Raw genomic sequence first — 24,256 nt, 5'->3', positions numbered from 1 at the left:
TCCTTGCTCAGCAATTTATCTTCTGGCTTCTATACCCTCTTTTTGGTCATGGTGGGTACCGGCAGGGTTCATGGTACACATGCCTACCTGGGAAAACACCGTCAAGCTTTTGCACAGAGGAAAGTGTAGGACCTAGATGTCAGAGTAGAGTAAGGCCTAGGGTGTTTCTAAGTGCTGGTACTCAACCTACAACAGACAAGAACAGTGTTCAGCTTCCCCTGTGGGCCTCCAGGTATTGCCTGCTGATTATCCTCATCCTTTGCTGGGTCTCTCGGGAGCTCACCATTCTGGGCTGCCAACTCAAACTTTAGCATTGTGGCCGTTGGAGAAGCAGACCTAGCACAGCCAGGGAGTTACTTGTGCATCAGGACCAGTGAGACCTATCTGAGTAGGATGCTCCACCCCACCTTGGTACACCCCTAAGATCAAGGAGCTTGTGGAGGAGGTGAATCTGTGGATATAAGGTATAAAATGGGGTGGTACAGTTGCCAGAGGACCAAGTAACATGATGGCAGAGATGACATTTTGTAGTGACCTCTACCACATACCCTTGACTCTGACTCTAATTGATGGCCTCTGGAGGGACCCTGTAGCTGCCCAGATCCAAGTTTGGCTCCAAAATAACTCTTTCAAGGTGGAAAAGGATGGTAGCTATTTAGCAGTGCCCTATTACTGGTCCTAGTTCTGAGTAGTTATCTGAGTTCAAGGCCAGCCTGCTCTATATAGAGTGAGTTCCAGGATAGCCAGGGCTAAAAAAAAAAAAAAAAAACCCTGTCTCAAAACAAAAAGTTTATGGCACATGTTTGGAGGGGGGGGTGACTGGCAGGGTTACTGCTTGTGTCTCCCAACACCAAGCCAAACTATCCAGCTTTGGGGTTGCTGAGACCCTTTGTACATCTGAAGACCATGGATGTGATAGTGATAATGACCTTCAATGTGGCCGGCAGTGGTGGCGCACGCCTTTAATCCCAGCACTTGGGAGGCAGAGGCAGGCGGATCTCTGAGTTCAAGGCCAGGCTGGACCGATAGCCTCCAAAACAATACAGAGAAACCCTGTCTCGTAAAACCAAAAAAAAAAAAAAAAAAGACCTTCAATGTGTAGGGCCTGACTGTCACATACTGAATTCCAGAGTAATGGGAACTTGTGTGTCGTGGTGCTGTCTGTTAGGGTGATTTGTCATACAATGGATGGTGTTCACCATTAGAAATCCTTGATGGAATTTGTCAGCTCAGGTGCTGTGTAAAAAGGGTAACAATGCCTCAGGATAAAATAGAGATAGGGGATTGTATAAAAACCAATGTACGTGCTGGGTAATGGTGGTGCACGCCTCTAATCCCAGCACTCAGGAGGCAGAGGCAGGTGGATCTCTGTGAGTTCGAGGCCAGCCTGGTCTACAGAGCAAGTTCCAGGACAGCCTCCAAAGTTACACAGAGAAACCTTGTCTGGACCCCCCCCCCCAAAAAAAAACCCTAATGAGCATTTTCCAAAACTCAGCTGCCTATATCATAGTAGAAAAATAAGAGATTTCCACTATGATCCAGACCAATGTGTACCTCATTTGTGTCAGAATCACACCACTTAATAAGTAAATGAAGCGCAGTCAGGAGAGAAGGTCCCCTGTACTAAGGGTCAGTTTTGCTTCCAGCAGCCCCCACGCATACAGCAAGTAGCTTCTTTCAGACACAGGCAAGCCTGTCTGCAGTTGGTGTGTTTATTACCCCATATTCTAAAGCCATTCATGACCAGCATTGTGCTTAGGGGCTTTTTTTTTCTTCCTTTCTTTTTAAAGCAATAAGTGAAAGCATTTCTTTAAAAGGCACCTGTTCCTTAAACAGGTAGGAAAATTCCTACCTGTTTCCTCCCTTCTTGGGGAGCAGCCCCGTACTGGCACCCTAGAAGCATTCAGCAAAGCAACCCTTGGCCTCCCCTGTCCCTTTCCCTTTTTCCAAGCAGCTGGGATGATGGTGGTATCCCACAGCTCATTTGATCTTCAGGTCCTTCAAGGCTGACTCCAAGCTCTGAAAATACAGAATGGACAGGCTGGTTCTCCGATGTCCTGCAGATACCCCACACCTATCTCAGCCCCAGCACAAAAGAGAGCAGTTTGTGAATCCCAACAGAAGGGCAAGCCCCAAAGATCCCTGTCCCAGGCCCCAGGGAAACTGCCAAGAAGAAAATGGGGAATGGGGGTACGGGGGCAGCTTCACCTTCACATCCCAGATGCTCATGCCACCATCCATGCCTGTTGTGCAGAACTGCGAGCACTTGGCCTTGCCCCCGCTGAGCACCGAGATTTGACTGTAGGAAGATTGGGTTTAGAGGCCAAGCTTCCTGGCCACGAGCTCCCAGGACCCATCCCCATAAGAAATGCCAAGATGATGGGGTAAGACCAGTTAAGAAACAAGGTTTGGAGAAACAAGTGTGTCAGGTGAGGGAAAACAGGTTCAAAAGACCTCGTAAGGCCTAGCTAGCCAAGGATAAGCAGAGTACCTGCTTCCTAGAATGCTATAGGGTGTACCCCTGTGGCTGGTAGTTTTGGGGGTTTGGAGGGTCTCCCACACTTGGAGGGAATCTAGTAAGAGACCGGCCCCCAAGAAGCCCAATAGTCACACTCCCACTATGTCTAGGCAAGCCCCAGCCAGCCACATAGGTAGAGCCGGTGTGACTGCAGCCTGTTGCCTCTACTACCCCTCCAGTACTGTGCTGTTTCAGCCCCACCTCTCTCTGGCTCCCACCCCAGCCCTCTGAAGCGATTCCCGAGTGTCTGCAGAAGCACCTGACACTGTTCTTGTGCAGCGAGTCCAGGCCAGCGCCCATGGCTGCGCCACCCTCAGAGCTGGCCTTTTTGTCGAGGTTCTGGAAGCGTTCTCGGGCTGTCAGGCCACGTTGGGAGCTCTGCTTGGGCACATCCAGCCGACCACCAAAGCTCAATGTCCCCGCAGCATTGTCATAGGTAAATAGCACAGGGAAGCAGTCGTGGCCCTGAGGAGACACAGGAGTACCACTGAAGCATCATTTGAGATAGGGACTCTAAAACGGAAACTGAGGCTTGATGTGAAACGTGGTGATGAAGGCATCTGGCAGCCACTGAGAGCTACCAAGAGACAGATGCCCCAGCTGGGGGGGATATACCAGGACCTCAGCCTCAGATGTATCAAGTAGGCACAGACAAGAAGGCTGTCTTCCCTCCAACCATACAAGGCCAGCATGTACTTGATGCATGTCTGGGACCCTTTCCTTGAGCAGATCTCCATCCCAACAGGGTAATCCTCCAGGCAGAAAACAAATTCTGGCACCTCCATATTAATAGAATAATGGACAGGACAGTAGCTTTCATGTGACCCTGAGTCCATTCCTACACACCTGGCTTTAAAAATGGTGTGAAGCCGGGCGTTGGTGGCACACGCCTTTAATCCCAGCACTTGGGAGGCAGAGGCAGGCGGATCTCTGTGAGTTCAAGGCCAGCCTGGTCTGCAAGAGCTAGTTCCAGGACAGCCTCCAAAGCCACAGAGAAACCCTGTCTCGAAAAAAACCAAACCAATAAAATAAATAAATAAATAAAAATGATGTGAGCCGGGCGTTGGTGGCACACGCCGTTAATCCCAGCACTTGGGAGGCAGAGGCAGGCAGATCTCTGTGAGTTCGAGACCAGCCTGGTCTACAGAGTGAGTTCCAGGACAGTCTCCAAAAAAATAGAGAAACCCTGTCTCGAAAAACCAAAAAAAAAAAAGTTGGTGTCTGTACAGGTGCCATGGGTGCATGTTAAGGTCAGAGGGCAACCTGTGAAGAGTTGGTTCTCTCCTTTCACTATGTGGGATCCAGAAATTGAACTCATCAGGTGCTTTCACCCCCAGAGTGAACTCAGGGGCCACAGACCTGCCTTTTCAGTTAGGAATGACCTTGTCATTTGCATTGGCCAGTATGAGCAAAGGTGTGAGGGCACAATTCTAGGATTCTTCTCCACTCAAGACAACTGGGGAAGCACTGGAAACGAAGTCTCCTTCAGAGTCCCCTCCCCCACAATACCCACACTGGATAGATGTGCCAGCAAGAACACGTGCAATCCCAGTTACTTGGAGGCTGAGGGAGGATTGTAAGTTGGAGGTTGGCCTCGGTTGCGGAGTGAATTACGGGTCAGCCTGGAGAACTTAGAGGGAAAAGGGAAGACTAGCCTAGGCTACATAGTGAGATCCTGTCAGAAATACCCGTGTGGTTGGATGGTGGCCATGCACACCTTTAGCCCCAGCACTCGGGAGGCAGAAGCAGGTGGATCTCTGTGAGTTCGAAGCTGCCTGGTCTACGGAGCGAGTTCCAGGACAGCTAGAGCTGTTATACAGAGAAGAAGAAAAAGAACAAACCAAACCTGTGCCATGCCATGCACAGCTGGGAAATTTTGTTGCTACAGCATAACCCAAACCATTGTGCATAATATATAGATAAAGGAAGGAAAGCAGGAGAGGGAGGGAGCAAGGGATGAGTGAAGAGAGACTACTTACTGGCCCCTGCCTTTGCATCCCCAAAGGCCACTTACCGCTGCCACTAGACTGTTTTCTGTGATGAAGGTGATGGCCAGGAGCGGCAAGGTTTCAGAGGCCAGGGTTGCAACCCTGAAAGAGAAACTGGGTCAGCCACACTGTCCCCTCCTCCCCACCCCCTGCTCTGTGCTTCAGCTGCACCTGCCCTCCCCACACCCTCTGTCCCCATACTCACGCCATCTTCTTGTCAGCGTCTGCCAGGCACACGGTGCTGTCGTGGCTTACCCACGCCACACGGCTCCCGCTGGCTGAGAAACAGACACCATGCACCCAGCCACAACTGCTGCTTGACTCGAACATCAGCTCCCCAAAGGGCATCTTAGAGCCCCATGGTGTAGGCGCCGGCCGCTCCTCCACCTCCTTGATATAGGCAGAGAAGATCCTGTAGGGAGAACAAAGGTGCCTGAGAGGCGGATCCTCCAGATCAGCCACACGCAGCCTGTGGGTCCCAGCTGCAGGCGGGACTTGATGAAGTCTGAGCTCAGAGTCCCGTGACCTCCTGCCACCAATGGGACCCTAACCTGAAAGCTGACCACTCATAACTGTTATGGCTCCAGGGGGTGCACCAGTTCCTGCCAAGCTAGACATTTATAGCCAGTGGCTGGAACAGCTCTCGTGCTCCAATTCTGCCCTCTCCTCTTGGCCCCCGAGCGCCATTCCATACACATTAAACTCCTCTTGACCCACCTGGTTCACACCTCTAATAGAGGATCCTAAGGACAGCCTGGCCTATACAGTAAGACACTGTCTCATGAAAACAAAAGTTGGTGGGAGCCAACAGACCAGCTCCCTCCCTACCAACCTAAAGCCTTGTGGGATATCACGTTCTCTGGTCCCCAGGATCACGAAAGAGGCCTCTGGTGCCTATAGTCTCCCAAGTGAAAATTCAGAGATTTGGGGAAGGGGCACAGTCTGCCTAGAGCTGGAAGGAATTGGGGTTCACTAGCCAAGAGAGATTTATAGGTTCAAAAGTAAAAAATAACAAAGTGAGTTTTGTTGAGGTTATCAGTCATTTGTAGCTTAGTAGGATAAGTACACACCATTCTCCTTCAGTAGAAATCAGGACAGCTGTGGTAGGTGAGGACTTGGAGAGATCTTGCTGACATTCAAGAGATGGGTGCTAACAGGCTATGGTGGTGATCATTTGCAGAGTAAACACTGTCTGATACCCCAGGGACCCCAGGTCACCATGCTGGTAGCACATCAGGAGTTGGGCTGGAAGGAAGAGCTTGGGTCCCTCCTATTGGTTGGCTAGGGTTCCCCTCAGGTGGATGCCCAGCTCACCTGCATTTGAAGTCACAGGAGCCTGCAGCTAGAAGCACGTTGTTGGGGTGCCAGTCCAGGCTGAGGACCGTGGAGCGGATGGGCTTTTTGATGTGCTTGCACACCCACCTACACACAGGAAAAAGGCAGGAGGTAGGCGACATAGACTGCAGTGTCTGGGGACAGTAGGGCCACCCACACGGGAAAAAGGCAGGAGGTAGGCGACATAGACTGCAGTGTCTGGGGACAGTAGGGCCAATAAGCACCTCAAATAAGAGACACTTGAGTGCCTTCTCCAGGCAGTGATGTGCTTACTGGGTTCTTTCCGAGGTGAAAACTTGTCACCTTGTCACCACCAACCACATAAGATCATATGGTTCTAAATGGCTAGGGTAGAATTTGAATTCTGGTTTTCCACACTCAAAACTGTCCTTGTCTCCCAATACTAGCTAGGACAGGCATCTGGTACACACAAATACTAGAAAATGGAATTCAAAGGTAGCCTTGGCTACATTGCAAGAGCCTGTCTCAAAATACAAACAAAACTAGGGCTAGCAGTGTGGTTCAGTGGCAGAGCTCTTATCTAGCATGCAGGAGACCAACCCTAGGTTCAGTTCCCTAGGGCTAGAGGTGTAGTTAAATGGCAGAGTATTTTCCTAGCATAATGAAGTCTTACATTCCATTCCTAGCCCTGCATAAACTAGACATGGTGGTGCATACCTATCATCCCAGCACTAGGGAGGCAGAGGCAGAAGGATCACAAGTTCAAGGTCACCTTGGCTATACACTGAGCTTGGATCCATTCTGGGCTACATTCAGATCCTTAAAAGTGTGGCTGGGTGTTTGTGGGTGGTCCCTGAAATATGACACATCTGAGACACGTGGGTGGCAGGTCCAATCTACAGTGCTGCTAGGAAGCTGGTGGCATCGTGTGCACAGGGTGTAGTGTCCCCAGAAGCAGCAGTAGTGTGGTCTATGGGTTTGTTATAACAAAGGCAGAGCTGTGGGAACACTGAAGAGGACCCTCTGCCTCACCAGCGAGGCTCAAAGGGCAGATTTCCCAGGAGTCATAGGAGCAAGAGTCTCCACATTTAATTTGCTGAGTTTGAGGACATTCTGATCTTGCATCCTCTGCAGTCCTGGGCTCACCAGTACCCCTACCCCCACCCTGGATTCCCCCACCACCCTCACCCCCCACCTTCTCTGGCCCCACCAAGCACCCACCAATCATTCTCCTGCTCAAAATAACAGATGGAGATGACACGGGAGCCGCTGCCCACGGCGAACTTGTTCTCATTGGGGGCCCAGCGCACACAGCGCGCAGCTCGGTTGATCCGCAGGATGACCAGAGTGGGCTTCCACGTGCGGCCCTTCAGCGTCCACACATAGGCATTGCGGTCTGTGCCGCAGGTCACAATGCGGTTACTCTCAGGGGCCCAGTCGATGCCTGCAGGGACAGGTCAGAGGACACAGGCTAAAGCCATCCAAGCTACAGTGGCCATGCCTAGATGTTTAACTACGGTGCTCAGTGCCTTGCTCATGCTAACAGTACTTTACCACTGAGCCATGCCTCTAGCCCCTTGCTGGGCATTAGGCAGGTGTTCTACTGTTGAACTGTTGATTTCTGCCCCTGACTGGGGGATTCTATGCAAGGGCTCTACTGCTGAGACCCATGCCCAGTTCCTCACTGGGCAATTTTAGGCAGGTCCTCTACTGCTGAGCCACATCCCCAACCATGCACTGGCATCCCCCCGCTCCTAACCAACACACTAGGAATAACTACTAAAGCTTAGTAGGGGACCTCACAATCTCCACAAGCTAACGCCAGACATTCTAGAGTTAAAGCCAAGAGACAGGTCCTAGTAATGCTGAACTGTTGGACCAAGCCTCTCGGGGAAGCCACAAACATCTAAGTGTTTAGTTGTGTGAAACAACATGATCTTTTCACCACCCAAGCCAACTTGACTTTTAATTTGTTTTGTTTTGTTTTTTTCTTTTGGCTTCTCAAGACAGGGTTTCTCTGAGGCTATCCTAGAACTCACTCTATAGACCAGGCTGGCCTCGAACTCACAGAGATCCGCCTGCCTCTGCCTCCCGAGTGCTGGGATTAAAGGCGTGCTACACCAACGCCTGGCTCTTATTTTTGTTTTTTCGAGACAGGGTTTCTCTGTATTGTTTTGGAGCCTGTCCTGGAACTCACTCTGTAGACTAGGCTGGTCTCAAACTCACAGAGATCCACCTGCCTCTGCCTCCCGAGTGCTGGGATTAAAGGCATGCTACACCACCGCCCTGGCTTGACTTTTAATTTTTAAAACTGTATTATTTGTCTTTGTGTATGCTATTTTGTGGCAATCAGGACAACTTGTAGGAACTGGTTCTCTCCTACATGTGTGTCCTGGGGATGGAACTAAAGTCCCTTTATCAGCTGAGCCGTCTTTATGGTCTCCAAGCTAATTTGAAGAGGGTGGTTTTTACCACAACCCAGACTATTGCAACTAGTATTGTGAGTGAGTGGATAGCCCCACCGGGACCTGCTCTGTCCCTTTGCCTCCTCTCCAGAGGGCGGTCCTGGCCCACCTGTCACCTGCCCATTGTGCTCCTTCAGCTCGTGAACCTTGTTCCACTTGGCACCACTCTTCTCATAGATGTGCACCTCATGGTTGTTGGGGCAGATGGCGATCTCTGTGGGAGAGAGGCAGAGTTTAAGGAGGCAGCAGCACGGGTACCCACCCTCTGCTTTCCACTAAAGTGCTCTTTAAGAGCCAGGCCGGTCTGAAGCCCCTCATGTCCCGCCGGGCCACCCCATGTCTGTACCCATCACCCTGAATTCCCCACAGCAGTCTCGGGACCCTGGAGCCTCACCCCAGCCCACAGCTCTGGCAGGAGCCCTTACTGCCCTGTCCCCACATCCTTCATGTTGGCCTGGCGCCTTCCTAACCACCCCCTTAAGTTTTTTACATTTGTTTATTTTGTGCTATGTGTACTTATGGGAATGCCACAGCATGTGAGTGGAATGTCAGAGAGCAACTTACAGTAGTGACCTCTTTCCTTCCAATATGTGGGTCCTGGAGACCAAACTCATCGGGCTTGGTAAGCAATGCTAAAGCTTATTTTGTTGTTTTTGGAGAAAAGATCTCACTGTGTAGCTCAGGCTGGCCTCAAGCTTATAATCCCCCGGCCTCAGCCTCCCTAAGTTTTGGGATGACAGGTGTGTAGCACCTGTCCTTAGTGTTTTTCATTATAACTTTCTCCACCACCCGCCAGAACTGCTCCAGGAGGCCCAGGCTGTTAAACCGCCATCCATCCAGCATGCCAACATCCCTTTCTACATGCCTGGCCTCCCCTGCTTGCTCTCCGGTTCCTCACTGCTCTCCTAGGAGCAAGCACTTGCCTTAAGCAGAGACCCAAGGTATGGAGTCTGGCTGCACCCCACCCCTCAAATGCCCTGTCACCCATGTCCCCAGCTGGTCCCAACCAATCCCAGCTCAGGAGGCCACCTTGCAGAAGTGAGCACTCACGTGTTCGGTCCTTATTCCAGGCATGGCAGCTGATGGGCTCCACCAGGAAGCTGTGGTAGGCCATAGTCCCTTGTCTCCTGGACCCAGGGGAGGGGAAGAATGCAGGTCAGCTGTGCCCTGCCTTGGCAGGGAAGCAGCCTAGGTCACCCTAGGCCTGTGCCTCAGTTTCTTAATAGTGTAGTCTCGCACGCACCCACGCACGGCTCAGGCCTACACTCCTTGCCATTTCATTCTGGGTTCAGTTGCATCATGAACCTTCCACAGGGCACTCACTGATAAACCCTACCCATGGCCTGCCCACCCCCTGCTGACCTGGTAAAAACCTCTTGCTTACAGGTACAACAGGGACATTCTAGACAGTTCCTGGGGTGGTACGGGACACACGTGCCAGCAGAAACCAGACCCCGCATGCCCAGAATGGGGACCCAGTAGACTCAGAAAATCTTTGCTCAGCAAGCAGGTGTGTGTGTGCACACATGACTCAGGCTAGATAGTTGTATTCAAGTCTTGGACACATGGGGGCCAGGTGTCATTCTGAAGTGCCATCCACCTTGCTTTTCTTGAGACAGGGAACCACCTGTCTCTGCCTCAACACTGGCATTCCAAGTGTGTGACCACACCTAGCCATTTTCTTCTGTTTCTGGTTTTTCGAGACAGTTTCTTTGTGTAGCCCTGGCTGTCCTGGAACTTGCTCTATAGGGCAGGCTGGCCTCAATCCACCTCCCCATTTCCCTCTAGTGCTAAGACCAAAGAAAGGTATGCAGCACCGTGCCCAGCGTGATACATTTTAAATAATAAATATTAAGAGACATCTATGAGTGGAGGGTAGAGCTATCACGGGAAATAGAGATTCTATTCACATTTAAGGATGTATAAACAGGTATGCTGGCCCACAACCATCTATAATGAGATCTGGTGCCCTCTTCTGGCTTGCAAGCATACATGCAGATAGAAGACTGTATACAAATTAAAAAACAAAACAAAAGCATGTATGTTGTTGAGTGTCTCCTGTCAAAAGAGTCCACCCTATCTCTTGAGTGCATCTGCTACCTATCAGAAAAGTGGAAGAGGCATGAAAGATGGCTTAGGAGTTCATCTGATTCTTGTAGAGGACCAGAGTTTGGCTTCCAAGACCCACATCAGGTGTCACAACCGGCTGCAGCTTCTGCTGAAGAACCCATTGCCCTCTCCTGGTCTCTGCAGGCACTACAGTGATGTGCATACCCACACAGAAAGACACACAATTAAAATTTATCTATTTTTTTTTTTAAGTAGAAGAAACTCCTGTGTGGAGCACCGCACTCTCACGGGTGAGTCTGTCAGTCTTGTAGGGTTCCCTTCACGGCAGAAGGCAGCACAGGGGGCACATTCAGGTGAAGGAAGCCAACAAGGGTACTCCTACCTTCTTCCCCTAGAAGAGGCTGGCCAAGTTAGGATTCTGACCTGGCTAGTAATTATATAAACCCTCACTGATCTTCTCTTAAAAAAACAGATCAGCGGGGCTGGAGAGATGGCTCAGCGGTTAAGAGCACTGACTGCTCTTCCAGAGGATCTGAGTTCAATTCCCAGCAACCACATAGTGGCTCACAACCACCTGTAATGAGATCTGGCATCTTCTTCTGGCATGCAGATATGAATGCAGGCAGAGTACTGTATACATAATAAATAAATAAATCTTTAAAAAAAAAACAGATCAGCGTTAATCCCAGCACTTGGGAGGCAGAGGCAGGCAGATCTCTGTGAGTTCAAGGCCAGCCTGGTCTACAGAGCAAGTCCAGGATAGCCTCCAAAGCCACACAGAGAAACCCTGTCTCAAAAAACAAACAAACAAAAAAAAACCACCTAACCAAACAAACCCCCCCCAAAACAAACATATCAGCCAGGTGGAGATTTAATCCCAGCACTCGGGAGACAGAGGCAGGTAGATCTCTCAGAGTTTAAGGCTAGCCTGGTCTACAGAGTCCAGGACAGGCTCCAAAGCTACACAGAGAAGAAAAATCTTGTCTCCAAAAAAACAAAACAAAACCAAAAACAGGGCTGGAGAGATGGCTCAGCGGTTAAGAGCACTGACTGTTTCTTCCAGAGGTCCTGAGTTCAATTTCCGGCAACCACACGGTGGCTCACAACCACCTTGAGTGAGATCTGGTGCCCTCTGCTGGCATGCAGGCAGACAACATAATATACATAATAAATAAATAAGATGATATAATATACATAATAAATAAAATATTTAAAAAAACAAAAACAAACAAAACCCAATAGCCTGGTGGGGATGGCACATGCCTTTAATCCTGGCTCTCAGGAGACAGAGGCAGAAGCAGACAAATCTCTTGAGTTTGAGGCCAGCCTGGTCTACTGAACGAGTTCCAGGGCAGCCAAGGCTACACAGAGAAATCCTGTCTCAAAAATAAATAAATAAATAAACAAAACACAAGATCAGCAGAGGAAGCCTGAAGTCAGCCTAATCCATAAACTACATCAAGCACAGCAGAGCTGAGTCAGAAGCCACTCCAAAGCCCAGCTGAGCTCTGGTTGGTTCCTACTCCAGTGGAAGTTGATGCCCATCTTCCCCGTGGCGACCAGAAGTCCAGGACGAGAGTCTGCCTTCCCAGTATGGGCCCCACCAGTCTCCATGGGCCTGACACCACCACCCTCAGCAGCAGGCTCCCTGTGTCCTACTGGGTGATGTAAGCCAAGTGGAGGAGTCCTGGCCTAGTTTCCTGGAACCTGAAGGGTGTGTGGAAGAGCAGCAAAAAGCTAGTAATGCTACCCATAGGCATTGGGTGAGAGTAAATGAGGAGTGGACACATCTGCCAACCAACCATTGACACTTGAGTGTGAGTTCTGACATCACCTTAAAAAGGCACAGGAGAACCAGATGCAAATGGGGAAGGGGAAGATTCAGCTCCCTCTTCTCATAGCCTTGGAAAAACAACCAAACTAGCAGGGCCCAGACCTACAAAAGGGGTGAGGGAGGGAGGTCACCCACTGCCTGCCTTGGTGTAAAAGTACCCAGAAGCCACCTTTGGTGGCCCACATATACCTTTAAAGCCCAGCACCCGTGATCTCTGTGAGTTTGAGGTCAGTCTGGTCTACAGAGCAAGTTCCTGGCCAGCCAAGGCTACACAGAGAAACCCTGTTGCAAAAAAAAAAAAAGAGTACACAGAGAAATGCAAGCAGGAGTGGGGTGTGGTGATACAAACTGTAATCCTTGCACTTAGGAGGGAGGATTTTAATTACTTATTGTGAGGCTGCTGATGATCAGACTCAGGGCCAATGCACTCTATTGCTGAGTTAGACCCTGAGCCCTCTCATCTGTCTGTCAAAAGGGTTGGGAGGGGGGACTATGAGATGGCTCCTGCTCTATAATTGCCCTGGAAACTGGGGGAGACTGGGGGAGTGTGGACCAAACTTCCTGTCTGGCTCCAGGCAATCGCCTACCAGCACAGGACTGGGTCTCTCTGTTCTCCCGGTAGTACCGCCCATAGTACTGCCCATGCAGGGTTACTCCCTGCCAGCAGGCTCAGGGCCGGGAGGGCAAAGGAGTGACAGTAGCATGTCACCCAAGGAAGGGTCTGTTTCCCTCTGGATTCCTAGCAGGGGCACTGAATGGTGCCTTGGGTCTTCAAGGTGAGTTGCTTTTACCCTGAGACTGTCCAAGAACTAAGGTCTTTTGACAGGACCTTACATTTTTTTTAAACATACATTTTTCATTTTTTATTGGTTTTTTGAGAGGGTTTCTCTGTGTCACCCTGGCCGTCCTGGAACTCGCTCTGTAGACCAGGCTGGCCTCAAACTAAGAGAGCTGCCTGCCTTTGCTTCTCAGGTGCTAGGATTAAAGCTGTGTACCACAACCACTGGTTTACACATGACTGTGCATGGTGGCACACACCAGAAACCCCTTGCACTCTAGAGACTGAGGCAGGAGGATTGTGAGTTTGAGCCCAGCTTCAGGCACATAAGGAACTGGTTTTTTTCCCCCCTTCACAGTTTTAGGGATGGAACCCAAAGTCTTATGCATACTAGGCAGGGGCTCTACCACTGAGCCACACCCCAGCCCCCTCACCAGGAAATTCTAGGCAGGTGCTCTACCACTGAGCCACACCCCAGCCCCTCACCGGGGAATTCTAGGCAGGTGCACTACCACTGAGCCACACCTCCAGCCCTCCAGGAATATTTTTTGACCATTGCTGCTGAATGAATGACTTCCATTCTCATTTGCTGCCTGTCTTGAGGGATGGTGAGTCAGGGAACATGCCCTGTTGCATCACAGGAATGCATCAACAACTGATGGCTGGGGGGGGGGGGCCGGGGCCAGCTCCTAACGGAAGAAGTGGTCAGAAAAGTAAGAAGCCATTACTCTAGGCATCTCCTGTGGCTGGGAGGATTGATGAAGCAGCTTCCCCCCCCTAAGCCAGCTGACCAGCCCCTCAGGCTGCTATGCAGCCAAGACCATTCTTTCAGGTCTTGGGTCTCAGAGTCCCTCTAAGAGTGCTGGGTTAAAACTCCCCAACAGGGTGTGGTACCACACAGATGCCAGCACTCAGGAGGCTGAGACCGGAGGATCAAGAGTTTGAAGCCAGCTTGGGCTTCAGGGTGAGGCTGTCTAAGATAAATAAGTAAACAAGGGCTCTGGCCAAGATGGCTCAGCAAGTGAAAGCGCTTGCTGCCCGGCCTGATGATCTGAGTTCAATATCCTGGACCCACACAGAAGGAGGGAACCAACTCTTGTAACACGTCCACACCCCCCCTCTCTCTCTCCCTCCCTCTCCCCCCCCCCCATAATAAATAAATTAATTAATACTGTGGCTCTCCCCATCCTGGCTGGGCAAGCACAGCCTGTTGGTCTTTCCTTGCTCAGTTGGTTTTTCTTGGCTCTGTTTCCTTGAATCCACAGTTTGCCTGGATTTGAGACTTACACCAGGCAGCAGTTGCCTGCAGCAAGGACCTTGGCTCCACAGGCAATCCAGGAAGTCCCCACCCAGCTCAGGCCCTGTGCTCTGGGCAGTCAGCAGCAGTTTGGTTTTTTTTTTTCTTTTTTATGGTGCTAAGCCTTACTCAACTTCCTGTTGTGGGTAGGAGCCTGGGTGGTGTGAGCAGCCCTCTGAAACCCCCAGTTCCTCCTCCTCTAGGCTGCACTTGAAGTCTTACTGAACTAGGCAAAGTCAAATCCAGCAACACAGCTTAAAACAATTTTAAAATACTGTAAAACAGCAGTTCAAATAATCAAAACAAAACTCCTCCAAAACACATAAAACTCGGTGCAGGCAGGGCTGTGGAGAGATCCTCAGGTGCTCACCTGCTCTGTGTACTTGAAGGGTGGTATAAGAACAGAGAGCATGTAGTTGGAGAGAAGATGCCGGGATTAAGAACACTTGCTCTTGTAGAGGACCAGGGTTCAGCTCTAGTAACTCACAACCACCAAACACTCAGCTCCAGGAGAATCTGACATCACTTTCTGCCACCCTAGGGAGATCGAGAGCGCGCGCACGCGCACACACACACACACACACACACACACACCAGTAACAGAGTGGAAAACCCCACATACCACTGGTGGAGGGGGGCTGGAGGGTGTGGCACACTTGCCTAAAAAGTGTGAGGCCCTGGGACCAAGACAAAGCACTCTAACCCATGTTGAGGTTATTTAGTTTTTAAATGGCACAAATGTGTGCTCACTTTTAATCTCAGCACTGGGGAAGCAAAGGAAAGCAGATCCCAATGAGTACGAGGCCAGCCTGGGCTATATAATGAGACCCTATCTAAAAAGCAAACAAAAACCCAAGGCAAAAAAGGATCAACAGACATTTTGTTCACACAGAACTCTGCCTTATACCCTGGTGTGTGTGTGTGTGTCCGTGGACGTCGGGGGACAACTTCGGCTATCTTAATCCCCACAAAGGAGCTCTAGGATACAGACATACCCCCCCCAGCTTCTCGTAGATGCTAGAGATCCGAACTTAGGTCTTCACGCTTGCACAGCCAGTGCTTTCATGCACTGCGCCATCTTCCAGCCACACATGCTCTTACAACCGGAGTCAACCTAGTAAGTCTGTTTCTTTCTCACGTGAAGAAGTTTAACTTCCTTCAAAGTCACCCGGCAAGGTTGCGCTTGGGACCCCACCCCACCCTCCCGCTACACAAGGCCAGGTTCAACCGGGTGCAAGAATGAGGTCGGCAGCAACAGGCAGGCACACTGCCAATTGTGCTGGACACATCTGGCCGCTAAGCCTTGAAGGTCCCCATATTCCAGGCAAGTTGAGCTCCACAGCTGCTGGGTGGCTCGCCCGCGTAACCGGCTACGCCGCCCCAGGCTAGAGCTGCCTAAGGGAACAAGCTCTAGGGCCAGCACCTGGGCTGACTCCCAGTTCAGTATTACTGGCGGGTCCAGCCCAGTCCCGAGTGGTCCGCTGGGCTTCTCTCGCGCTGCCCGGGGTCCGCTCGCCCCGCACCCGGTGAGACCTGAATCCCTGAACCCTGGCCGGGTGGGCATGGTCACTGGGGGATGAGGCGGGGCGGGGGCGCCAGCTCATTTCCCGGTCGCGACAACCCGGAAGGCTGCGGACCAAGGGGGGGAAGTGACTGGGCGTGGGGCCGTGCACCCGAAGTAACGGGGCAACACGGGGCGCGGGGATCGGAAAGCGGGACCAGGAAGGCAGAGAGGGGGCGCGAGGGCTGGGGCTGTGCCGCCTTGATGGCGTCGAGTGCGAGGGGAATTTCTGCGGTTCTTCTCACCGCGCCCCGCATCCCCAGAACGCCGCCCCCCCCAATAGCTCATCTCCAGTCCCACCCTCGCCTGGAACCCCATCAGGCCCCCACGCACACGGCCCTCCATTCCTCTCTCATCCCCATCCCCCCCCCCACCGTCGAACATAGTTTCCAGTCCCCTGACTTCTAGGTGGCCTCATACCCCCCACGCGCCGCGCGACCATCCCACACCCCTCACCTCGGGGTGCCCCGGCCGCGGACTCTGGACAGTCGACGCGCCGAACTGGCTCTGAGACCCGCGCAGCACCGCAGCCACTTCCTCGTGGGCGGGGGGGCGGGGCCTCCGGGCACAGCCCGGCAGGGACCGGGGGCGGGACCCGGGCGGCTCTGGCCAGATCCCAGGGCCCGCCCACCCCTCGAGGTACGGAACCAGCCTGACCTCAGTAAAGTCCAGCTCAGCTCCAGGTTCGCCTGGAGAGCGCACGTTGTCTCTTCTTCTTTCTTTGTGGGGAAACTGAGGCTAGGAGAGAGGGTGCCCGAGCTCGGGCCACCAAGAATGCAGAGGCTTTGAGGCCACACACAGGCACCCCGGAACTTAGTGACCCCTGCGGGCCTCAGCCCCACTTTCTCTGGGAGCCACCCCAGGCGCCTAATTACCGGCCCCGGCGTTAGGCGGCCACTCCCCCCAGATCTTCAGAGTCCCAAAGGTGGCAGAGTCGCTGGTGTCCAGGCAGGAGAGCACTGCCACTCCAGGTGACTTCGGACTTCTTGCTTCAGTGTGTCCACACATCCTGGGCCGTCTTGAAGCCTCCTGAGTCAGGGGATGCTCCAGGTCATTCAGGAATGTTGCTTCTGAGGTCCCTTTGCCCCTCACCTTGTGAGAGATCCTCCCTAGACTCAAGCAGTATCCTGTGTCACTAATCCTCGCCTGGTTTACACTGAGACCCTGAGCACTTTACCTAGGAGTGGCTTGCATGGTTAGAGGTGCTTAAACCTGTGATGACCCACACCACATCAGGTTCAAGTTCATCCTTGGCTGCATTGCCAGTTCAAGACCAGCCTGGGTTACATGAGACCCCTGTCTCAAAAAACAAACCAGCCAGCAAGATGGCTCAGATGACAAAGATGCTTCCCACCAAACCTAAGGACCTGAATTGGATCCCCAGAAACCACAAGGTAGAAGAGACTAGAACATTCAGGTTGTCCTCTGGCCTTCACACACATGCCATAGTGAACTATAGTGTAAACACACACACACACACACACACACACACACACACACGGTAAATCAACAAATGTTTTGGTTTTCTTTTTTGTTTGTTTGTTTTTGTTTTTCTGGTTTTTCGAAACAGGGTTTCTCTGTAGCTTTGTAGCCTGTCCTGGAACTTGCTCTGTAAACCAGGCTGACTTCGAACTCACAGAGATCTGCCTGCCTCTGCTTCCAAGTTCTGAGTTCTGGAATTAAAGCAGTGTGTCAGCATGTCTGGTGAAATTAAAGTTTTAAGTTTGGAGTGGTTCCCACAGCCTATACCCAGTGAATCTTTTTTTCCTTATTGTGGTTTGATATTTAAACAAAGGATCCTACCCATTCAGCAAGCATTCTACCGTTGAGCTCATCCCCAGTTTTCACTTTTTACATCGTCTTCTTAAATTTCTGGGGCTGGACTTCAACTCAGGCAGGCCTTGAACTTGTGATTCTCCTGCCTCCATTCCCCCTGTGCCACCAGACCCAGCTAAGGGAGATTTAGCTCACATTTCTATGAGTTACTATTCCTGCCACTAAGACAGAGAAACCCTGATCCAGGGTCCCCACCTTGCTGTTCTGTAGGTTTGTTTCTGTAGCATTGGCAAGGCCAGGTTTCTTTGGTTTGGCTAGGAAAAAAAAAAAAACTGCACCAGCAGCCTTCTTCCCATGGGACAAGTGCTTCTGTTCTGTCCCTGTTCAGCTCTACAAGAGCCCAGAGTAAAAGCCTGGGGAATGGCCCCAGGAGGCCTTGAATGATCTGACTCTTTAAGCTTGTGACGTGTCCTCTGTCCTGAACTAGTGACCAAAAATGACCCTAAAATGGAGGATGACCAAAGTAAAGCCAAGCCACTCTAGATAGTGACCTACTGCAGAGAAGCCCTTTCTGGGTGAGCTGTGTAAGTGAAGGGCAGGTGTCCCGAAGAGATGAGCCCTCAGCTGGGCGTTGGTGGTGCATGCCTTTAATCCCAGGACTCCGGAAGCAGAGGCAGGCAGATCTCTGTGAGTTCGAGACCAGCCTGGTCTACAAGAGCTAGTTACAGGACAGCCTCCAAAGCCACAGAGAAATGCTGTCCTAGAGAAACCGAGAGAGAGAGAGAGAGAGAGAGAGAGAGAGAGAGAGAGAGAGAGAGAGACCCTCAAAGCAGAGCACAGAACAAGGCAATCCTGCAGAGAAAACCAGAGCCCTGGTCAACCCTGGTTAGCCCGAACCCAAGCTGCCTTCAGGAGAGTTGAGAAGCCTGAACCAAGTTCTCTCTGTCTCTGTCTCTGTCTCTGTCTCTGTCTCTGTCTCTGTCTCTCTCCCTCCCTCTGGTGGTGGGTAAGGAATCTAAAGTCTTGCACATATACTAAACACTGAGCCACACCCCAGCCCCTCACTGGGGGATTCTAGGCAGGTGCTCTACCACTGAGACACAACCCCAGCCCCCACCTGCTTTATTAAGTCAATTTGAGGGCTGCTTCTTCCTGCTTTTCGAAATGGACCTGAGGTAGTCTGATGAGATGAAGAAACTCAAAGTGCTGCAGCAGCCATGTTCATGTCACATGGCTCTCCTGCCCTCAGACAGGAAGCTACACGGGTGGGATTCACTCAGCACCATCCGTAAGATGAAGGAATGATAGATAAAGCAGTGCTAGAAAACTGAATAGAATTCTGGTTCTGCCACTTAACCCTTGCTCTGCCAGTTTCCACATCTGTGAAGTGAGGCTTTCAGGCACTGCCTCCGACCCCTGCCTCATGGAGAGAAATACTAGCTACTAAGTGTCTCCTGAAACCTTCTACTGAGATGTGATTGGATCAGGATGGTGCTGCCCCCAGCAGTGGGTTCTTAGCTGAATTCAGTGCTAGGAACTGGAACCTGAGAAGAAGGTCACCAGGGAAGTATCTGGAAGGGTGCATCTTAATCCCCTGGCTCAATAGCTCGCTCTGCTTCTTACAGGCTGTGAAGTGAGCAGCTGGGCTCCACTACACCCTGTGCTGTCACACAGCCAGGAGCAGAGTGACCATGGACTGGAGCCATGGAGCAAAGCAGATAATGGAGGGGTGGGGGCAGTGTGGGTATGTGCATGGATGCCAGAGGTCAGCCTCCCTCAGACAGCTTGTGTTTTGAGTTTCTCATTGGCCTGGAATTGACTGAGTGTGTTAGGTTGGCAGGCTTTTGCACCCCAGGAATGTTTTCACCTCCCAGTGGAGGGATTGCAGGTACATGTCACTAAACCTGCTTTTGTGTAATTTTTGAGACAGGTTCTCACAGAGATCCGCCTGCCCCTGCCTCCTGAGTGCTGGCATTAAAGGTGTGCACCATCATGTCCGGATAGCTTTTCTTAGGTTACTTTTATGTGTATGGTGTTCTGCTTGCATGTATGTGCACCAAATGTATACAGTACACACGGGGAATGGAGGGCCTCACAGATCGTTGTGAGCAGCCATCTGTGCCTAAACTCAGGTCTTCTGCAAGAACAGCAAGTGCTCTTAACCAGTGAGCCCTCCCTCCCTGTCTCCCTCCCTCTGTCTCTCAGGGTCTCTCTACATAGTCCTGGCTATCCTTGAACTCATTATGTAGACTATGCTGGCCTCAAACATATAGAGATCTGCTTGCTTCTGCCTCTGTGCTGGGATTAAAGGCGTGCTCCGCCACCACCGCTTTTTTTTTTTTTTTTTTTGGCTTTTCGAGACAGGGTTTCTCTGTGTAGCTTTGGAGCCTGTCATAGCACTCGCTCTGTAGACCAGGCTGGCCTGGAAGTCACAGAGATCTGCCTGCCTCTGCCTCCCAAGAGCTGGGATTAAAGGCGTGCACCACTACTGCCTGGCTTTTTTTTTTTTTTTTTTTTTGAGTTCTGGGTCTAGAATCCAGGTCCTTGCAAAACAAGGCACTCTACCATCTCCCAGTCCCTTTCTTCCTTTTCTTTTCGTCATGGCCATTAAAATCAGGTGGTGCAAACAGTAATGACTTCTGCCAGTTGTCCTACAATCTATACATGTGCACTGTGGTATGCATGTCCCCAATACAAAATAAATAAAAACACAAGGAAAACTAACACAGAAAGGAGACATCAGACTGCAAAGCAATAGGAGGCCCTATCTCCCCCACCTGACCTTCCACCTTCCACCTCAGTTTCAGCCTCTCAGAATTCAAAATCCTCCTGCCTCAGGCTCCCTGGTGCTGGGGCTGTGCACCACAGAGGGGAGCTTTATGACCTCAGAGAAGCAAGTCTTTGCGGGAGGAGCTCAGGGGCTGTCACCTTGGACGGCTTTCTGTCTCTTCCAGGAATCTGCAGTGCCTTGGGGATGATGATGCCCCACTCTATCTGCTGTGCATCTCTGGTTTCCAAAAATTGCAGCCTCATGCACACTTGGGAAGGGGAGCCAGTGGGGCTGGCACAGCATCATCCATTAGCATGTGCTGGCTCTCAGCCCATCCCCACCATTTTGCTGCCTCCTGGGCACAGCTGAGTGCACTGGCCTCAGTAGTGGGAGGCCTTTCTCAGCAGCTCAATATGACCTCCCTATGTTTAAGGGTCAGAACAAGAGATGGAGGCCTGACAGCTGTTAGCAGGAGAGAAGAGGAACTTCTGGCCACTTACTGCCAAAGGGCCAGAGGGGGCATGGCCACCAGCAGCCTCAGGCCATAGCATCCCAGCCCAGTTCTCAAGGGTGCTCAACTGTAGACCCACCTTCTCAGTCAGAACAGTCCGTTGACAACTGAGAAATTCAAGTCTAGAGTAAAACCCTTCAAGGTGTTCCTTACGAAGGTCCAGATCCTGGTGCGGTTCTGAGCACCTGTAACCCCAGCCCTCAGGAGGCTGAGGCAGGAAGATGCCTAGCCTTGCCCAGCGGGGAGCACACCCAGTGGTTGCTGCTGGGGTTCTGGGGAGCTGGTTATTCACTCCCCTCTGTGCACATGAGTTTTGTCAGCCCTGAAGTATAATGGGAACAGCAGCTCTACAGAGGTCTTGTGCGCAGTCAGCACCTACCTTGGCATAGTCAAGTGCACAGCCTGTGTTGATGGAGGAGCTCCTGACAGCAGGGGTGCTGAGAGGACGCTATAGCCCAGGGCCAATCAACGCAGGGTCACCAGGCTAGCACCCAGGTGCTACTGCCACACCCTCTCTTGGAGATTGGAAGGTTTGCTATGTGGTATCAAAAGGGCCAATATCATAACATGCTCTGAGACCCTGATAATCAGGCCAAAGGATAGTAAACTATTGCCCAGGACCTTGGGGCCAAAGCCCAGTTGGAAGAGTGCTGGCCTGACATGCACAAGGCCCTGGGTTCCATCCCCAGAGCCACAGAAGCCAGATATAGTCGAACACACCTGTAATCCTAGCACTCTGGAGGTGTAAACCAGAGGACCAGTTGTTCAAGGTTATTCTTGCTTGCATAGTGGGTTCCAGGCCAGCCTGGGCTACATGAGACCCTGGTTCTAAAAAGATAAACACATAAAAATTGCCTCTCTGTTCTGTGCAGTAGGATGAAGAGATGGTCACACACTAGGCTGCTCCAGATTCATTGATTCTGGTGTTGGGAAGACAGGGTCTTGGTATGTAGTCTTGGCTGGCCTAGAACCTACTATGTAGACCAAACTAGCCTCAAAGTTATAGCAATCCTCTTGCCTCAAGCCCCCATGATTCTGTCACTCAGATTTGCACCTAGAATGATCCTTAGTCCTCATGATGGAAATATCTCAGTCTGGGCATAGGAATATCTCAAGCAGCGGCCCCCTTTTCTCTGCTCATGGGTAGAGCACAGGAAAGAGTCTAGATAGGCCATGTCCTCCAGAGCTTTGCCCGGCAATGGAGGAGGATTCTCCATGGCTCCTCAGGAGTCTAAGCACCATCTTCAAAGAAGGAATGCTGTGTTCTGAGAACAGTCAACAAACAATCCTGTCCCCTGTGAGGCATGTCACTGTTTGTTTTTGCAATACTTCTGTCTCAGCCCTTAGGGTGGTGAGATTATGGGCATGCACTACACGCTCAGTAACTAGTTCTCTGGTTAAAGGTTGTGGGGGACAGTGCAGTTTAAGGGTCTGAGATCTAGGGCCTGACCTAAAGATGAACTGGCCTAATGAAGATGGATGTGTTCCTCTGCTAACAACAGAAAGAATACTAAGGAAAACAAGAACAAAAAGCACATTTGCACACTTGGGATTTTTAATTTTTTAGCAGACAATACACACTTCCCTTACCCTTTAAGTTAGTGTGACAATCTTCCATCATAAACTACTTAAAGAGAAGCTTTGGTCAAAAATGGAATGAGACAGCAAAATCAAAACAAAACGAAATGAAAGAAAAAGAGAAAAAACAAACCCCTGCTGTCTTTAAAACCCACACTTCACCCACAACATCCACACGAACACACGCTAGTTGCTTGATAGTGTGACAGTGTTTCCACAGGTCGGCGATCCTCATCACCATGTGAACGGCAGAGTGTGCGTAGCCCTGTCCGTTCCTCATGCTGGATGGCAGAGGCTCCCTCGGCTTCACATTATCCGGAGGCCCTGGATGGAAGACTCCAGGGTCTTGAGAAAAGCAGAACATTGGTCATTCCCAAGGACTGGCTGCCGGTTTCCCATGCAGTGCCACAGTTACACCCCTCCCTGATAGGTACACATGCCCACCTTCCTTACCCTGCATGCTCCAGACCATGGCTCCCAGGCTGGTTCCTCAGGCCTGGATGTCTCTGTCCCTAGTATGCTCACACCACCTCATTTTTTTTTCTTTTTTTCTTTTTTCTTTTGGTTTTTCGAGACAGGGTTTCTCTGTGGCTTGGGAGGCTGTCCTAGAACTAGCTCTGTAGACCAGGCTGGCCTGGAACTCACAGAGATCTGCCTGCCTCTGCCTCCCGAGTGCTGGGATTAAAGGCGTGCGCCACCAACGCCCGGCTCTAAGCAAGTGATCTTAACTGAGCCATCACTCCAGACCCCTATTACTATTCTTGCACTACCGGACATACCGTGTGTGGTTGTGTGTGTGTGGTCCATCTTTTCAGCTCCTTGCATTATTTTGTGAGAGGGTTGGGGGGGTGGAGGGTGGAGGGTGGGGAGCAGGGCCTTATTCTCTAGCACAGACTGGTGTCAAATTCAAAGCACTACTACCTCAGTTTCCCAAGTGTAGGTATTACAGGATGCCCAGTGGTATTTATTAAACGAATTGATATAAACTACAAAAATATATCTACACAAAAATGTAGGCTGGTGGCCACCACAGAGGCTGCTTCAAAAACATTCAAGTTTTCTTGAGAACAAATACCATCTAGGAGACGTCAACCACCCACTCCCCTCATGCTTAAAGACTCTGGGGCCACCTCTTCTGCCACACACTGCAGCTGACACTACTTCAAGAAGGAAGAAATGCTTCTTTTAGGAAGAGTTTGGGCACAGGCAAGGCTTGACAGAAACAGTACAAACACTTGGAAATCAAGGACTTGGACAATTCAGTGGAAGAGGGCTCTCCTAACAAGTGTGAGGTCCTGGGTTCCAACCCCAATGCCGAATAACCCAGTACCAAGAAGAAATACCTTGAAATCCCAAATTGTCATGGCTCCATCAATGCCAGTAGTGCAAAATTTTCGACAATCTTGCTTGTCCACCTCATAAATAGACACCTGACTAAAGAAGAGCAAAATCAAGAGGTTGGGAGGTCTGTGGTGGAAGTGAGCCCAACCCTCCTCACCTTCTGAAGGTCTACAAAGGACAGGAGCTCCCTTGTCACTCTTGAGTCATGTCCACCAGCACTGGGCCCGCCGGAGTCAGAAAATATCCCAAAGACAGTCGGACTATATAGTAAGTTCCAGATTCATCAGGGTTACATATAAGACCCCGTCTCAAAACTGGAGGTGAGGCCCTCTCTAGCTTGAGATGTAGCTCAGTTGGCAGGTGCCTGCCTAGAATACAAGAGGTCCTGGTTGGATTCCCGTGACCACACCAATTGTGTGTGTTGGCATGTGCCTATGGTTATGGACCCTAGCACTTGGAAGGCAGAGGCAGAA

General features: G+C 51.0%; 2 protein-coding genes across 3 annotated transcripts in view; both read right to left on the bottom strand.

The window, feature by feature from the left end:
* Positions 1 to 1,698: 1,698 nt before the first annotated feature.
* Arpc1b (actin related protein 2/3 complex subunit 1B) lies at positions 1,699 to 16,380 on the bottom strand. Its single transcript, XM_005079919.4, has 10 exons — positions 16,264 to 16,380; positions 9,318 to 9,394; positions 8,377 to 8,481; positions 7,024 to 7,246; positions 5,821 to 5,928; positions 4,712 to 4,918; positions 4,533 to 4,608; positions 2,778 to 2,983; positions 2,209 to 2,299; positions 1,699 to 2,019 (listed from the first exon to the last, which is right to left on the bottom strand). The coding sequence occupies exons 2-10, from the start codon at positions 9,379 to 9,381 to the stop codon at positions 1,981 to 1,983; spliced, it is 1,119 nt and encodes a 372-aa protein (XP_005079976.1). The 5' UTR covers positions 9,382 to 9,394; positions 16,264 to 16,380; the 3' UTR covers positions 1,699 to 1,980.
* Positions 16,381 to 22,401: 6,021 nt separating this feature from the next.
* The window catches only part of Arpc1a (actin related protein 2/3 complex subunit 1A), a 20,223-nt gene continuing 18,368 nt past the window's right edge, over positions 22,402 to 24,256 (bottom strand). Inside the window, exons 9-10 of one of the 2 annotated variants that reach the window (XM_040751334.1) lie at positions 23,786 to 23,876; positions 22,402 to 22,787 (exon numbers count right to left, since the gene is read on the bottom strand). In XM_040751334.1, the coding sequence (XP_040607268.1) occupies positions 22,749 to 22,787; positions 23,786 to 23,876 (130 nt within the window). In that variant the 3' untranslated portion in view covers positions 22,402 to 22,748. The remainder of the gene's footprint in view (positions 22,788 to 23,785; positions 23,877 to 24,256) is intronic. The other variant, XM_040751335.1, reaches the window with a different exon arrangement.

Source organism: Mesocricetus auratus, unplaced genomic scaffold, assembly GCF_017639785.1.
Source record: "Mesocricetus auratus isolate SY011 unplaced genomic scaffold, BCM_Maur_2.0 Super-Scaffold_100008, whole genome shotgun sequence".
In the NCBI taxonomy this organism is placed as follows: domain Eukaryota; kingdom Metazoa; phylum Chordata; class Mammalia; order Rodentia; family Cricetidae; genus Mesocricetus; species Mesocricetus auratus.
The sequence above is the reverse complement of the archived record's forward strand: the minus strand, read 5'-3'. Positions and strand labels throughout refer to the sequence as shown.

Bases quoted from the DNA above. Each gene is read 5' to 3' on its own strand.
- Arpc1b (XM_005079919.4), bottom strand. From the start codon at position 9,381: ATGGCCTACCACAGCTTCCTGGTGGAGCCCATCAGCTGCCATGCCTGG. The intron at 7,247-8,376 runs GTGGGCCAGGAC...CTGTCCCTGCAG, and splicing joins GCACAATGGGCAGGTGACAG to GCATCGACTGGGCCCCTGAG. The intron at 4,919-5,820 runs GTGAGCTGGGCA...TTCTCCCTACAG, and splicing joins TCCTGTGACTTCAAATGCAG to GATCTTCTCTGCCTATATCA.